The sequence below is a fragment of the Rhopalosiphum maidis genome, chromosome 1 (genome assembly GCF_003676215.2).
Source record: "Rhopalosiphum maidis isolate BTI-1 chromosome 1, ASM367621v3, whole genome shotgun sequence".
In the NCBI taxonomy this organism is placed as follows: domain Eukaryota; kingdom Metazoa; phylum Arthropoda; class Insecta; order Hemiptera; family Aphididae; genus Rhopalosiphum; species Rhopalosiphum maidis.
In genome coordinates this window covers 43,198,178-43,211,830 of record NC_040877.1, presented here as the reverse complement: position 1 = coordinate 43,211,830, position 13,653 = coordinate 43,198,178, and the positions used below count along the sequence as shown (strand labels likewise).

At 26.3% G+C, this 13,653-nt stretch overlaps 3 protein-coding genes across 4 annotated transcripts; 2 read left to right on the top strand and 1 right to left on the bottom strand.

Moving 5' to 3' along the window:
- The first annotated feature begins 1,387 nt into the window (after nucleotides 1-1,387).
- Nucleotides 1,388-4,116, top strand: LOC113548108 (ATPase ASNA1 homolog). The gene is made up of 6 exons (XM_026948789.1): nucleotides 1,388-1,766; nucleotides 1,898-2,045; nucleotides 2,121-2,272; nucleotides 3,325-3,580; nucleotides 3,642-3,845; nucleotides 3,907-4,116. The coding sequence occupies exons 1-6, from the start codon at nucleotides 1,642-1,644 to the stop codon at nucleotides 4,039-4,041; spliced, it is 1,020 nt and encodes a 339-aa protein (XP_026804590.1). The 5' UTR covers nucleotides 1,388-1,641; the 3' UTR covers nucleotides 4,042-4,116.
- A 1,471-nt stretch (nucleotides 4,117-5,587) lies between these two features.
- Nucleotides 5,588-8,990, top strand: LOC113561353 (putative ribosome-binding factor A, mitochondrial). Its single transcript, XM_026967708.1, has 6 exons — nucleotides 5,588-6,019; nucleotides 6,092-6,293; nucleotides 7,410-7,578; nucleotides 7,685-7,821; nucleotides 7,895-8,014; nucleotides 8,692-8,990. The coding sequence occupies exons 1-6, from the start codon at nucleotides 5,892-5,894 to the stop codon at nucleotides 8,965-8,967; spliced, it is 1,032 nt and encodes a 343-aa protein (XP_026823509.1). The 5' UTR covers nucleotides 5,588-5,891; the 3' UTR covers nucleotides 8,968-8,990.
- Nucleotides 8,991-10,608: 1,618 nt separating this feature from the next.
- LOC113558932 (ATP-dependent RNA helicase DHX33) lies at nucleotides 10,609-13,582 on the bottom strand. 2 transcript variants are annotated; one of them, XM_026964524.1, is made up of 3 exons: nucleotides 13,539-13,582; nucleotides 13,345-13,472; nucleotides 10,609-12,696 (listed from the first exon to the last, which is right to left on the bottom strand). In XM_026964524.1, exon 3 carries the CDS (start codon nucleotides 12,677-12,679, stop codon nucleotides 10,700-10,702), a length of 1,980 nt encoding a protein of 659 aa, XP_026820325.1. In that variant the 5' UTR covers nucleotides 12,680-12,696; nucleotides 13,345-13,472; nucleotides 13,539-13,582; the 3' UTR covers nucleotides 10,609-10,699. The 2 variants fall into 2 exon arrangements, with proteins under 2 accessions (XP_026820325.1, XP_026820331.1); XM_026964530.1 differs by having other exon boundaries at nucleotides 13,349-13,472.
- Nucleotides 13,583-13,653: the final 71 nt, after the last annotated feature.

The following is a 13,653-nucleotide window of genomic DNA, read 5'->3' as shown; positions in this document are numbered from 1 at the left end:
CGACCATAAACGATTAAGCACGTCGAAGTCTTAGTGCGTACGATGTCGATATGGCCATGTAAGACTAGGAATCCCACGTAAATATCCTATAAGTTTTCTTAGGTTTAATTGGTTAACGGAAAACTGTCAGCTGTTGTTTGCGCCTCGGATTCGCGGCCGTACACCCGGTTGAACAGACTGGTCCATCGACGAGAAGACGGTCTGCAAGCGCTTTATGTATAGACTATAGTTGTGTATCGTTTGACCAGTGATGCGCATACACAACGTATAGAAAGTTTTTTGGGGAGTTTTAAAACTTCGAATTGTAAAAAAAATGCTTGGTACATCATTATTATCACTGCTCCTCGTAATTAGCGGAACAATAGTGGTGTTTAAAAAACAATACAGATGATACATTTGAATTTTTTTTATACTGAATATAATTTTTTTGTACCTAACCGTACAGAAACATGTGTAGTAAACGGCAAGTGTGCGGTAGACCGCATACAACAAGATTACCAAAAGTATTTTTAAGTACATGCGTTTTAAATTTTAAATTAATTAAATATTATTACATATTAATGTTTAACTACAGAATTAAAATTAAGAACTTTATTGTCGTAAATCTATATATTTACACCACGTTTTTTATTATGTGTATCAATTATCAGTAATACATTTTATAAATTAATCAAATGTACTTAAATCTTTAGCTTGAATGGTGTATAAGTCAAATCACTGATATTTATTTCATAACATAACCATGTAAAAAACTCGATACTTTGAAAGATTTTACTTCTTTTACATTAAATATAGATACATCGATACATGTCCAATTTTGAAATAATTTAAGAATTTGTCTTAATTCTATTAAACTTCAAAGTAGGTACTTACTTTGAACATTAATTTTCCAAAATAATGTAACTCATATAGTTATATTACATTAATTACTATACAGTCTAATGTAGAAATGTCTAATACCTACATAAGTATTAAGATTATTATAACTTATAAGTACCTACTTGAAAAATGTATTTCAAAACTGCATCAATGAATAAGTAAACAGTGAAAAATTTAAGTAATAGTTATTATATCTTCTAATATACAATTATATCAAATACACCATTAATTTATGTTATAACACAAATTATTTTATAATATTTTTTAACATTATAAGGCAAATTATAAAATTAGCTCCTTCTAAATAATTATAGACCTTATAACATAGAGTAATATTCTACTATTACTCTATGCCTTATACAGTCACCATATAAGGTCTATGGTGTTAATACCTAAACGCATGTATTAACCACCGGAGAGCGCAGTTTTCCATCGCATGCTTTGTGATAAAAATATTATGCAATCACCACATATCTATTGATAACATAAATCATGACGTTACTTAAAAAGTAATGCTAATAAGCAGTAGGCAATGTTTCTGAGTTTATAACTTTCGAGTCTATCTGGTATTCATTATTCTAGTTAGTCGTTTGCGATTTTTGCTACGTGAAGCGGCTACAGTGTAATTGTTTAATTCAAGAGTTTAATCTTAATTTATTTTTGTTTTAGACTTAACTTTAACTTTTTCTTCAAGTAAAATATTACTGTTTTTTGTACGTTGCTTAACATTTATTACTTTAACATTTATAAACATTCCTAAAAATGGATAGTAACGATGTTATTGATGAAGATCAACTTGAACCTTCTTTACAAAACGTAATCAGCCAGAGTAGTTTAAAATGGATTTTCGTCGGTGGAAAAGGAGGTGTTGGTAAAACTACTTGCAGGTAAATATTATATAGTAAAGTGCAATTATTCATAATTCATTTATTATTCATATTATTTTTTTTACTTATTTTATTATCTATTAAAGATCATACTAATAAAATGTTAATTAATTTTTAAATAATAATTTCAGTTGTAGTCTAGCTATTCAATTAGCTAAAGTTCGTGAATCAGTACTTCTACTATCAACTGATCCAGCACACAACATATCTGATGCTTTTGGACAACGATTCACCAAAGCACCTACTAAAGTTGAAGGTTTCAATAATTTATTTGCTATGGTAAGCATTTTAAAATAGAGGATTTGTATCCTAAAAAATATAACCAAAGATATTATTTTTAAATCTATTACTTAGGAAGTTGACCCTGATGTTCACAGTGAAAATGAAAATTTATTTGGAGGTGATGATGAATCTGATACAATGCGGTTTGGTAAAAGTATTTTACAAGACATTATAGGAGCATTTCCAGGTATTGATGAGTCGATGAGTTATGCTCAAGTAATGAAGTAAGTATATATCACAAACACTAAATATCACACTTATGTAATAGTTTTAAATAAAAATATACCATTTTAATTTGCTTAAGACATGTGCTATTGCAATAATATAAATATTTAAACAACTTTGTAAAATACATTTTAAGCTTATAAAGCATTATTATTGAAAACTAAATATCTGAATATGAAATAAATACTAGTATATTATTGAATATTCAAAATTTTTTTTATTGATTCAATGATGCACGAGATTTATGTTCCATGTATTATGTATTATTTATCAGCTAAATAAGCATAAAAATTATTTTATTATACACATACACTCAAAATATATAATAATATATATTTATAAATTCAGCTATGATATAAATGTATTTCCAAATTGTTTATTTAAATATTCACATAAAGTTATTCTTTTGAAATCACTATCATATATATAGTATGGTGGTAGTGTTTAATGCTTATCAACATAAATACAAAGATGCGTATATGAAAATATTGCATAAACCAATAAAGTATATAAAATCTTATTCATAAAAATATTTTATTTTTTTCATGTTATACCAATACATGCTTAAAAATTGAATTACATAAAAATAAATATAATTTAATATTAAATATTAATATTTGTATTTTAATATTCTATGGGCTAGCGCAAGTACTTTCAATAAATAAATAAATAGATCCATTACAATAAATATTTTTAAATTATGCACTAAAAAAGTAGCCTTAAACATTCATGAACCGATGGTATCTGTGTGTAGTGTGGATACTCATTAGGTTTTTTTTCACTTAGGTACTTAGCATATCACACAAATAACCTTAGTTAATATGTTAATGTATAGAAATTCAGTTTTTACTCATTATCTATGATGTAAACACACTTAACTTATTTGAATAAAATTTTATTTTATAAAATCGATTGTACTCAGAATAAATTTTTGAATACAATATTTATTGCATTTAAATTGAAACATCAATTTTAAATTTTATTGTATGTTAATGCTTAATATTAATAATACATTATTAAATTAACATTACCTTCATATTTGTGATTTCAGGTTGGTTAAAAGTATGAACTTTTCAGTTGTTGTATTTGACACAGCTCCTACAGGACATACTTTGAGATTATTAACATTTCCTTTGATGATGGAAAAAGCTATAGGAAAAATTTTGGAATTGAAAAATAGAATAGGCCCTTACCTAAATCAAATGAGTATGCTTTTTGGAGCTGGTGTTAATGTAGATGATATTTCACAAAAACTTGAAGAAATGTTAGCTACTATCAAAACAGTTAATCAACAATTCAGAAATCCTGTAAGTTATCATTAAATATTTTTTAAATAATTAAAATTAATTTAAACTTTTTTTTGTTTAGGATCAAACCACATTTGTTTGTGTATGTATTGCTGAATTTTTGTCATTATATGAAACGGAAAGGCTTATCCAAGAACTAACCAAAAATGAAATTGACACCCATAATATTATTGTTAATCAATTGTACATTAACAATGGAGATTCAGATCCTAGTTGTAAAAAGTGTTCTTCCAGGCGAGCATTACAGCGCACCTATCTAGAACAAGTTAGTTTTTTTATAATAAATACAGTATTAACTGATATATAATTATTAAATTTTGTTTTAGATAAATGATTTGTATCTTGATTTCCACGTTACTAAGCTTCCATTGTTAGAAAAAGAAGTACGAGGTGTTACTGATATATCAGAATTCTCTAAGTATTTATTGGACCCAAATTATGCTTTTAATAAAAATAAATAGAAAACATTGTTCTATAAATATATTTAGTTTAAACATCATTTGTTTATAATTGTAATATGTACATCAATAAAATTTTATTTTTTACTGTTATATCAAAATTGTAGTTTGAATATTTTAACTTTATTTTAAGTTAACTTATAATAAATAGATAAAGAATAATAAATTACAGTTCATTCTTATTAATTGAATTGGTTATTAATTAAAAATACACTGTTACATTATTTAATCCAAAAACAAATGTGGTACATTATTATCGTTAAAACTAAATTATTTGCAATACATAAGTATACTTATTATATATTATATTTTAAAATTTATTTAAGGTGAATAAGTCAATAATGTTGGTTTAGGTTTTAGAAAACAAAATAAATGCTTAATAACTAAGGTTTCCGTGATATAAACTATTTTGTTATACATTCTTTAATAATTTAACACATGCATTTTTATTTTGTTATTCATAGTGATTTTAATCTTATTTAATTAAATGCATTTTAATGTATGTACATAACTTTGATTTTTTTCATAATAAATGATTAATTTATTGATATATTTAAATATTGTTTCACCAATTATAACTGTCATAAAGTATTTAAAATGCGATTATTTTTTTGTGAATTAAAAAAGAGTAAAGATCATACTTATCACTTATCATGTTTAATTAAACTATGAAAGTATTTAGTATTTTGCATACACATTTTAAAATGCATTGGTTGGGTATTTACTAATTTACCACTAACAATGTATTATTTTCTTTTGAAATATGATTGTATTTAACCACGGTAGATTATGATCTACCGTGTATTTAACATTCTGATCATAATTTTGGTAGTCGGTAGATCCAGTAACGTATTTGGCGGGGGAGGGGGGATTTCAAGAGAGCATTCATTCATAACAATCGTAGTGCTGACATAGTATTATATAATATAATTATTGTTTATCTTACTCATAGATCTATGAGTATAGGCCTTTGATCTTAATGGTCATTTTATTTACTTATGTTGGACTTTTAATACAAAAATAATAGCTATTATTTTTTAATTGCTTGTGTAAAACGACGAACAATACCTATCTACCTAACAATCCGTTTACAGATTATAAGTTAATTAAGCACTCGGGTATATATACGAGCTTTTTCTTACACTCTTCAGAGGCTCAGTTCTATAATATCTTAAAAGTCATAATTTGTAATTTTTGTATGTTCTGTATTTCGTAATATTATTACAGTATATCAGTATACAAATAGGTATATTTAATTTATGGTAATGTCTAATACCTATCAATGTCATGAGTAATAATTGAAAGAACAATTTACAATGGTAATATTTTGTTAATGGATTCATCACCATGAAATCGTGAAGATAAGTTTCGAGTTTTTTAGCAATACAATAATAAGAACTTGTGACTACGGCAACAAGAATCAACAATCAAATAAAAAATAATAATTTAAAATATTTAGAATGATTGGCGGGTAACAAATATTTATTTTTTTATCACTATTGATACCACTTTGATAAATTCAATGACAACTGATAAGGTAGTTTGAATTTTAAAATATGAGTTATGGCACAGATTTCATACTGAGCTTAGATCATACTGAGACTATTGAATTCATAGATTATACATTTACATTCTATTTTGTATTTTCGTAATGTATTTTGGACCGTAGTCTGTGGTTATGGGTTATGGCGATAATAAATTGAAAAAGCTAGATAACTGTCAACTGATTTAGATTCGATAAAAAATCTATTTTGAAAACTATGTCATTAACATAGCGACATTTCACCTAACACTAACAACTTTTTTTAAAATTCTTCTACTAGAATTTCTTCTCTTTGAATTTAAATCTAGAAATGTTTCATAAATTTCAATCTACTTCATTATTGTTGTTCAGGTCAAATATTAAAATGTTGAAATGCAATGCTTCGTCGTTGGATGGTAAAATGATGAACAAAGTTATGGGTCTTAGTCGTAAAACCAAGTAAGTAGAATGTATATCATCTGAATAATATCTTGAAAAAAGTATATATCACATACTTATATTATTATTTAGAAAAATTTGGTATAAACCAAATGTTGGGGCAAATCCTACTTTTGAAGAGCTTATGAAGCAAACCACCAAAAATAATGCTGGACGTCAGACAAGCAAGCGTATTGCTGTTTTAAATAAGTTATTGATGAAAAATATAACTGATTTAATGGCAACAGGTGAAAACTCTAATAAACTCATTGGATATAGTTTAGAAATTTCAAAGGTAATAATAATCATATTAATTTTTAAGCAACAAAGTAATTTATTTAATGTACTTAACTCACTTTTCTGTCAATTTTTATGATTTTTAAAGGTGTATCACTTTATTACTCTTTTTCCGTAAGTCCTAGCTCATAAGAAGTCTTGAAGAACTTGAGTCTATGATTTGAATTTGACTTAGTGTTTAATGCTTAATTTCAAATTCTCTTATCAGCTATATTTTCCAGTTGGTTTACTAATTTTCAGATCTTTATTATTTGATGCCTGTCTGCTTGGTACTGGAAGTATAGTGGCGTAAATTTCTCAAGAAAATTCCAATCCCTTGGTATTTTTTATAAGTGTATTATAATACAAACTTTTAGGAAAAACATATTAAGTAAAAGTATAGTATTTTTGATTATGTATTGTTTGAGAAGTCTAATCTTTCCTATTTGTGCCACTAGAAAAGTACTGTAATTTAATGGCCCAGTAGTCTTTGCTCGTTCAATGCCAAAAAGCTTTCCAACATAGTAATCATCTTTCAAAGTGTTGCTATTGTTCCAATAAGTTTTTCATTTCTGAATTTTATTCTCGTTAATTTTAGTGCATTAATCAGCTTGTCTAAAGAGTTCAAACACACACTTTAGCCACTTTAGATAGTTTGATGAACTGCCTCGAAAATTTGGTAAATTGGGTAAAATAATAGAGTACTGCAGAGAAGTCTTTCTACTATAATTTTATTAAATACAAGAATTTCATAAAGTTTTTTATATTTAAAATGGTGTATTTATTGTAGCTATTCTTAAAAAAATAATATTTAGATGGGTGGTAAATTGGAAAAACTCTGTGAGTCAATCAAATTATTTCAAATGCTTGTTTAAATTTCATTCGGTTTCACTTCATCTAAGACATTAATATTTATTAAAATAAAATTATTCGGTTTTTACATTTAACAAAGTAAAATCTAATGAATAATAATTTAATAGATTTGCTTGTAACAATATAGTACTGATATAAGTACTCAAAATTACATTGTAGATTTATGTATAAATATATTTAAATGTTATTAAATTAATTGGTTAAGAAAATGAGGATAGGTGTATTAAATCCTTCGACCTAAAATTGTTTGTTTTTACTGCAGGTTTGTATTGAAGGAGATTACAGAACTGTCAAAGTATATTGGATGGCTGGAAAATCTGAAGACGATTCCCAGTTAGATGAATTATTGCAAATGATAAGTGGTCCACTGAGACATGAATTATCTACATTAAGAATCATGGGTGAAGTTCCAAAAATACAGTTTATTAAAGGTAAATGTTAAAAACTAAGTTAATACTAGTCTAATAAGTTTCTTTATAAATTGCATTGTGGACTAGTAACAGAAATTATTCTTGATATTAACTAATCATTTTCAAGATAAGACTTATGCAAACGTAGCAGCAGTTGATCGGCTATTAAATAAAGCAGATTTTGGTGAAGATTTTGTACCTACTTGCAATACTTTATTAAACAATCACCCTACAATTTTCACAAATATTGATCCAGAGATCAAAGTAATTAATAAACATTCCTACTAATACTTATTAATAACATTATAATGTATAATATACTTTTAATCGATTTTAGAAAAAAATTAAAGAATTAGAAGACAGTGAGAATCTAAAAGAAGACAGTAATGATGAAGTAATAATTCCTGAAATGAAGATGGATGTAATGGGTCTTGATCATAGTGCAATAATGGCCAGAGTAAGATATTATTTTAATGTATTTTATAGGATGATTAAATAGAATATTGTTGAGTGGGATAATATGTTAGTATGTTAAATCCCTCTTACTGGTTCAAATTAAAATATCATTTGATTTGTATTACATAATGCAACAAGAAACTATTGAATTTACTTTTGTATAATTACAAAACACTATAAAAGTCAAATTTTTAGACAAATTGATTGTAAAATCAAGCTAAAGGAAAGAAATTAACAACAATGAATGATAGCAGTCAATTAAATTTCCTACTAATTAAGTAACAGATTAAACTGTTGTTTTAACTATTATAAAAAAAAAATGTTAGTATTAAACTAAAATATCGCATTTAATTAAATAACATCCAAAGAATTCAGCCAGACCACAGCTTCAGGGATTATTTTTGTGAAGTCCTCCTGGCAGCCAAAAATTAGACTTTGTATCAGTCGTACAGGTGTGCACCACAATCACATTCTAGGCTTTCTCTTATCCTTTACTTGTACATGAGTTTATTACATATGCAATTAAGTCTAACCCAAGATTTTCTAGGGTTCTAGGATCTCATACGTAGAACTGAAGTGTGCATGTTATTTATATGGATTAATTTGATATTAAATATTTAAAAATTGTTAATATTTTTTGTTTATTATGTTGTATATATTATATTACTTTCCTTTTAGTTAAACATGGCTATCCAAAAGTCTAAAGCTGCTCATCGTCAACCTAATGCTGCACACAATGTTATAAAAAATACTGTGTTAGAACATACCGAGGACACTCAGTATTTGTCATTTACAGATTTTGTAAAAAAACGAAAAATTCAAGAAGCCAAAGCTTTAGGTAGAAGAAGGAGTAGGTCAATCGAAAAAGAAATGTATGATAAAGATGTATCATTGTATTATGAAGAGGAAGAAGATGATAATATAGATGAATATCCATTTAAAATTGATAAATAATATACCAATATATTTTTTTAGTATTTCTTCATTCTTGTATCTGTTTAATGTATTATTTTTATGTAGCTTCCTGTTTCTATAAGTTTTCATTTGATATGAGTTTTAGAGTAATTATTCATGAATATGGTCAATGTCACTTATTATTTATCATTATTCATTAAAATGAAATCAACTTTTGAAAACTACTATTTATTTTTATTATAGATTTTGACTTAGTAGTTCCTAGAATGCAATATCACAATGAGTGTGGATGTAAATGATACAATTGATAATATAAAAATCCGTTGCAACAGTCCAGTTTAGCCCTTCCTGTCATAGGTGGGCTGCAGGTGTTTTACACTATGGATAAATGATTGACAAAAAACATGGGCCACAGTCCATAACATATAATATATAAACAATATTTGAATTTTGAAAATTATAATAGTTTTAATACGTTAAGATCTCAGGTGTACGCCGACTTCAATTTCTGGTTGAGTCTGGAATAATTAATGCTCCAATGCTAGGACAATGTCCATAATTTTTTTTAAATACATTAATATATATTCTAATTGTAAATTAAAAACTGTGTAAATAGAATTAAGTTGTATGTGCACACAATATTAATGTGCTAATTTCTAGATACATATTTTTGAAGTTAGAAATAAAATGATATAAATACAATTATGTACAAAAAGAAAAAAACATAATACCCAATATTTAAAAAAAAATTGGTTTAATGAACTAAAAATTGTAATCACATAATATTATATTATATAAACTTAATTATGTAATAATTTTAATTAAATAATTATAAATGATTTCTTCTATTTCCCATACTTTTGAATTCTTCAATGATCGTGTTTTTCCATGAGCTTATTAGTGCAGGTCCGATTATCTTAATATTAAATAAATACGATGAATATATACATAAAATGATATATTTATGTATAACCAACCTATTAATATCCATACACCCATAGTCATGGTAAATAATATTTTTTGCACAATATTTTTGTTAGATAAATAAATTAATAAAATTGTAATGGTACACAAATATTTTTAATTTTATTTCACTATTACAACAAATAATATTTTCTTGAACTTGAAAATATAGTTATAATTAAATATATATATTTACACAAATTTGAAATTTTATTATACCCCTAAAAAGATTCCTGTCAAGCCAGAACTCAACAATCTCGCCCCGTGCGCACGCCTATGGTAAAGAAGTAATTTATGTCAAATTTTTTATCGTGCTTACCAAAATACATATAATACATTTTATTATTAAAGCATAGTATTCTTGTGTTCAATCAATATTATTAAAAAATTACTTATGAACTTTAATTATTTATTAATTTATCAACTTAAAACTATTACGAGGCACTTGAGTTCAAATATAATTTATAGTTGTGCATTATTAAATGTGTTATTTTATTAAAATGTATTTTATATTAAATACATAATTCTTTGTACTCTGAGATGACGAGACCAATTCAAAAAACAATTGAAATATATAACATGTATGATATATTTTTACAAAAATGTGTTGTACTTATATTGTATGATATTCTACAGAGTATATTTAGAATTAAAAAATATAAACTTAATATAATACAATTTATAATTTACAAAATACAAGAAACTTGTATACTATGTCCTATATAATACATTCTTATTTGTAGTCAACTATTAAAAAATATGCTTGTATAAAATGTTTGTATACTACTTAGGTAGTAATTTTGTTAAGCTATAATTCGCTATTCATTAGTACTTGATAATTATGACGTTGATGAACATTAGGGACAACGTCAAGCAACCACTCTTTGTCAATTACAGTTATATATTTCATATATGGTTGACTGGTTTCTATAATTTCTGTATACAGAACACAATGAGGATACGAATGAAACAGTGTTGAAGTTGGATGAATTTTGCACTCTTTCTTAGCGTTAACTGTTATATATTTTTTTTCCTGATTAATATATGCCAGATTTTCAAAAAATCCCGTTAACAAACATTTTCTGATAGGGTCAAAATTGTCCCCACAAGATTGGCCAATTGGTAAATGTAAATATCTACAGATATCAAGTAACTGTTCCCGAGCACGATCTGCATATTCTAAATTACGGAGATTGAGAAAATTATCATCACACCAACTGGATTTAGATTCTTTTCTTATTTTCCTAAACGAACGAAATGTTTTCAGTAACATAATATGATCACTGACGGATGACTTGAATTTTGTATGAGCATCTTCGGCTTGTTTCTTCTTTTTTTCCGAAAGACTAGATACAAAAATTGAATCAGTAGACAATATAGATACAATATTTACAATATCTTCCAAACAACCATGGTTCACTGATGACAAAATTATTTTTGAGTATCTTGGGTCGAGAGGAAATTTAGTCATTTTATGACCCACTTCAGTTAAAATACTGTTTTTTGTAGCGCCTAAATTTCCCAGCATATTGTAAGCTTGGTCGATTGCATCTGTCGATGGCTTATTAATGAAATCAAACTTGTAAGGATCCATATTCATGGCCAATATTTGTAATACTACATTACCCAAATTACACCTCAAGATTTCAGGGACAGGGTCTTTGGTCATTTCATCATATTGCTGTTTTGAATATATCCTATAACAATATCCATCTGATTCACGTCCCGCACGACCCGCTCTTTGTTCAGCTTGGGCTTGAGATATATTTTCTACTTTGAGAGCATCCATTGAGGTTTCTGGATGAAAACATCTAACTTTAACTTTGCCACAATCAATCACATATTTAATACCAGTCAAAGTAACTGATGTTTCTGCAATGTTTGTACTCAATATGATTTTCCTAGCAAACTCATTAGGTTCCAATGACATGAATACTTTGAGCTGCTCATTGGTAGGCAATGAAGCATATAATGTCCGTACTTTAATAACAGGATAATTTCTTAGAGAAGGATCTTGGTTAATATGCTCGATAGCAAGAGCCATATTTTCTATTTCTTCTTGACCAGTTAGAAAAACTAAAAAGTCATGACGCTCAGGTGCCTCTTTATGTAATTGAAATATTGTAACAAAAGTATCGTGAAAGTAATCTTCTACATTTTTCTTAGCATGGAATATTTTGATGTCATGGAGCCTACCTTGTAAGTAGACAATTTGTGCATTACCAAAATAATCTGCAAATAAATCAGCATTCATTGTTGCTGACATGACAATTACTTTAAGAGGGTTAGAACTATTTTTACGACTGCGTTGGACTTTTTTTACAATTCCGAAAAGTAAATCAGTATTTACAGTACGTTCATGAGCTTCATCTAAAATAACACATCCATATGCCGATAAGCTTTTTTCTAAAATAGCTGTGCGTAATAGCATACCATCAGTCATAAACTTTATTTTAGTAAAATGATTAGTTTTGTCAATAAATCTAACTCTATAACCAACCAGGTCTCCAATTTCAGTGTTTACTTCATATGATACACGTTCAGCTAATGATATCGCTGCTACACGTCTTGGTTGTGTAACAACTACATCTTCATCTGGAAGTAATATGTTTTCGTAAACAATTTGTGGAATTTGTGTTGTCTTGCCACTCCCTGTTTCTCCAATAATGATTAAAGTTTCATTTTTTTGAATTAAACTACAAAGTTTATCTTTTTGAAGAGTAACAGGCAAAGATTTTCTTTCATCGTCAAAATATTTGACTAAATCCATTTTACTTAAGTCATTCATTATTAATCTTCTATGGCCTAAAATGTAAATATTTTACATTATTAATAAAAAATTTTAAAATATTAGTTATAACTTAAGTAGTAGTGTTTGGAAAGAACATGGTTATTACGTGAATGTCTAACATTTTTTTCATTTAAAAATGCGGAACAGTATTCATATTTTATGAAAAATTGTTAACGATTATCTAGCTGTTCAAATTAAATACATTTTTACTATTTTCTATAATGAATTATATAAAAAATTAAAAATAGGTACTTAAAATAATAATTCTTAAATTTAAAGGAATAAGTCTGATTTTTAAATATTTTTGAGTTTACTTTATTTATGTTCCACTTAAGTTTAAACTAATTAAGAACTTTTTCACAAAAAAGTGATTTAATCTATGATGTCTCTTCATAAATTTATTTTAACAAATTGTCCAAAAACTATTGTCTTATTTCTATTAATCGTGATTCTTTTTTGTACAAATAAATAAAATTAACGATATGAAGAATGTAATGTTTTTTTTCCTCAAATGGATATGAATATGAAAGTATTTCTTTGAATGAATTAATATGAAGGAGTTCAGATTTTAAGTTTACTTTCTAAGCACTACTAAAAATTCTTAATAAAAACAGTTTATTTTTAATGTATATTTAATAAATTTAATCAAAAACAAAACATACCCACTTTACTATACTATATGGATTTTGAATAAATGCATCAAAACTTCAAATAAATGTCAATACAGTATGCACATCATTGTACCTGATGATTTGATAGAAGGAACCACTTTAGTTTAAAATTTAAAATCCTGTAATAATACTCGTTATAATATAAAAAAAAAAATAGGTATTATTATTTATTTGTAGAAACAAACCATATTCCAAATTTGAATTCAATATTCACGTGCTTTAAATTATCAAAATTCATGTGATAATTGATAACGGATCACAGAATAAATATTTATGTTCATTGTTCAATGATAATAATAT

Coding starts and splice junctions, on each gene's coding strand:
- LOC113548108 (XM_026948789.1), top strand. CDS start 1,642: ATGGATAGTAACGATGTTATTGATGAAGATCAACTTGAACCTTCTTTA. Junction 1,767..1,897: donor GTTGGTAAAACTACTTGCAG/GTAAATATTATA, acceptor TAATAATTTCAG/TTGTAGTCTAGCTATTCAAT. Junction 2,273..3,324: donor AGTTATGCTCAAGTAATGAA/GTAAGTATATAT, acceptor TTGTGATTTCAG/GTTGGTTAAAAGTATGAACT.
- LOC113561353 (XM_026967708.1), top strand. CDS start 5,892: ATGTTTCATAAATTTCAATCTACTTCATTATTGTTGTTCAGGTCAAAT. Junction 6,294..7,409: donor ATAGTTTAGAAATTTCAAAG/GTAATAATAATC, acceptor TTTTTACTGCAG/GTTTGTATTGAAGGAGATTA. Junction 8,015..8,691: donor ATAGTGCAATAATGGCCAGA/GTAAGATATTAT, acceptor CTTTCCTTTTAG/TTAAACATGGCTATCCAAAA.
- LOC113558932 (XM_026964524.1), bottom strand. CDS start 12,679: ATGAATGACTTAAGTAAAATGGATTTAGTCAAATATTTTGACGATGAA.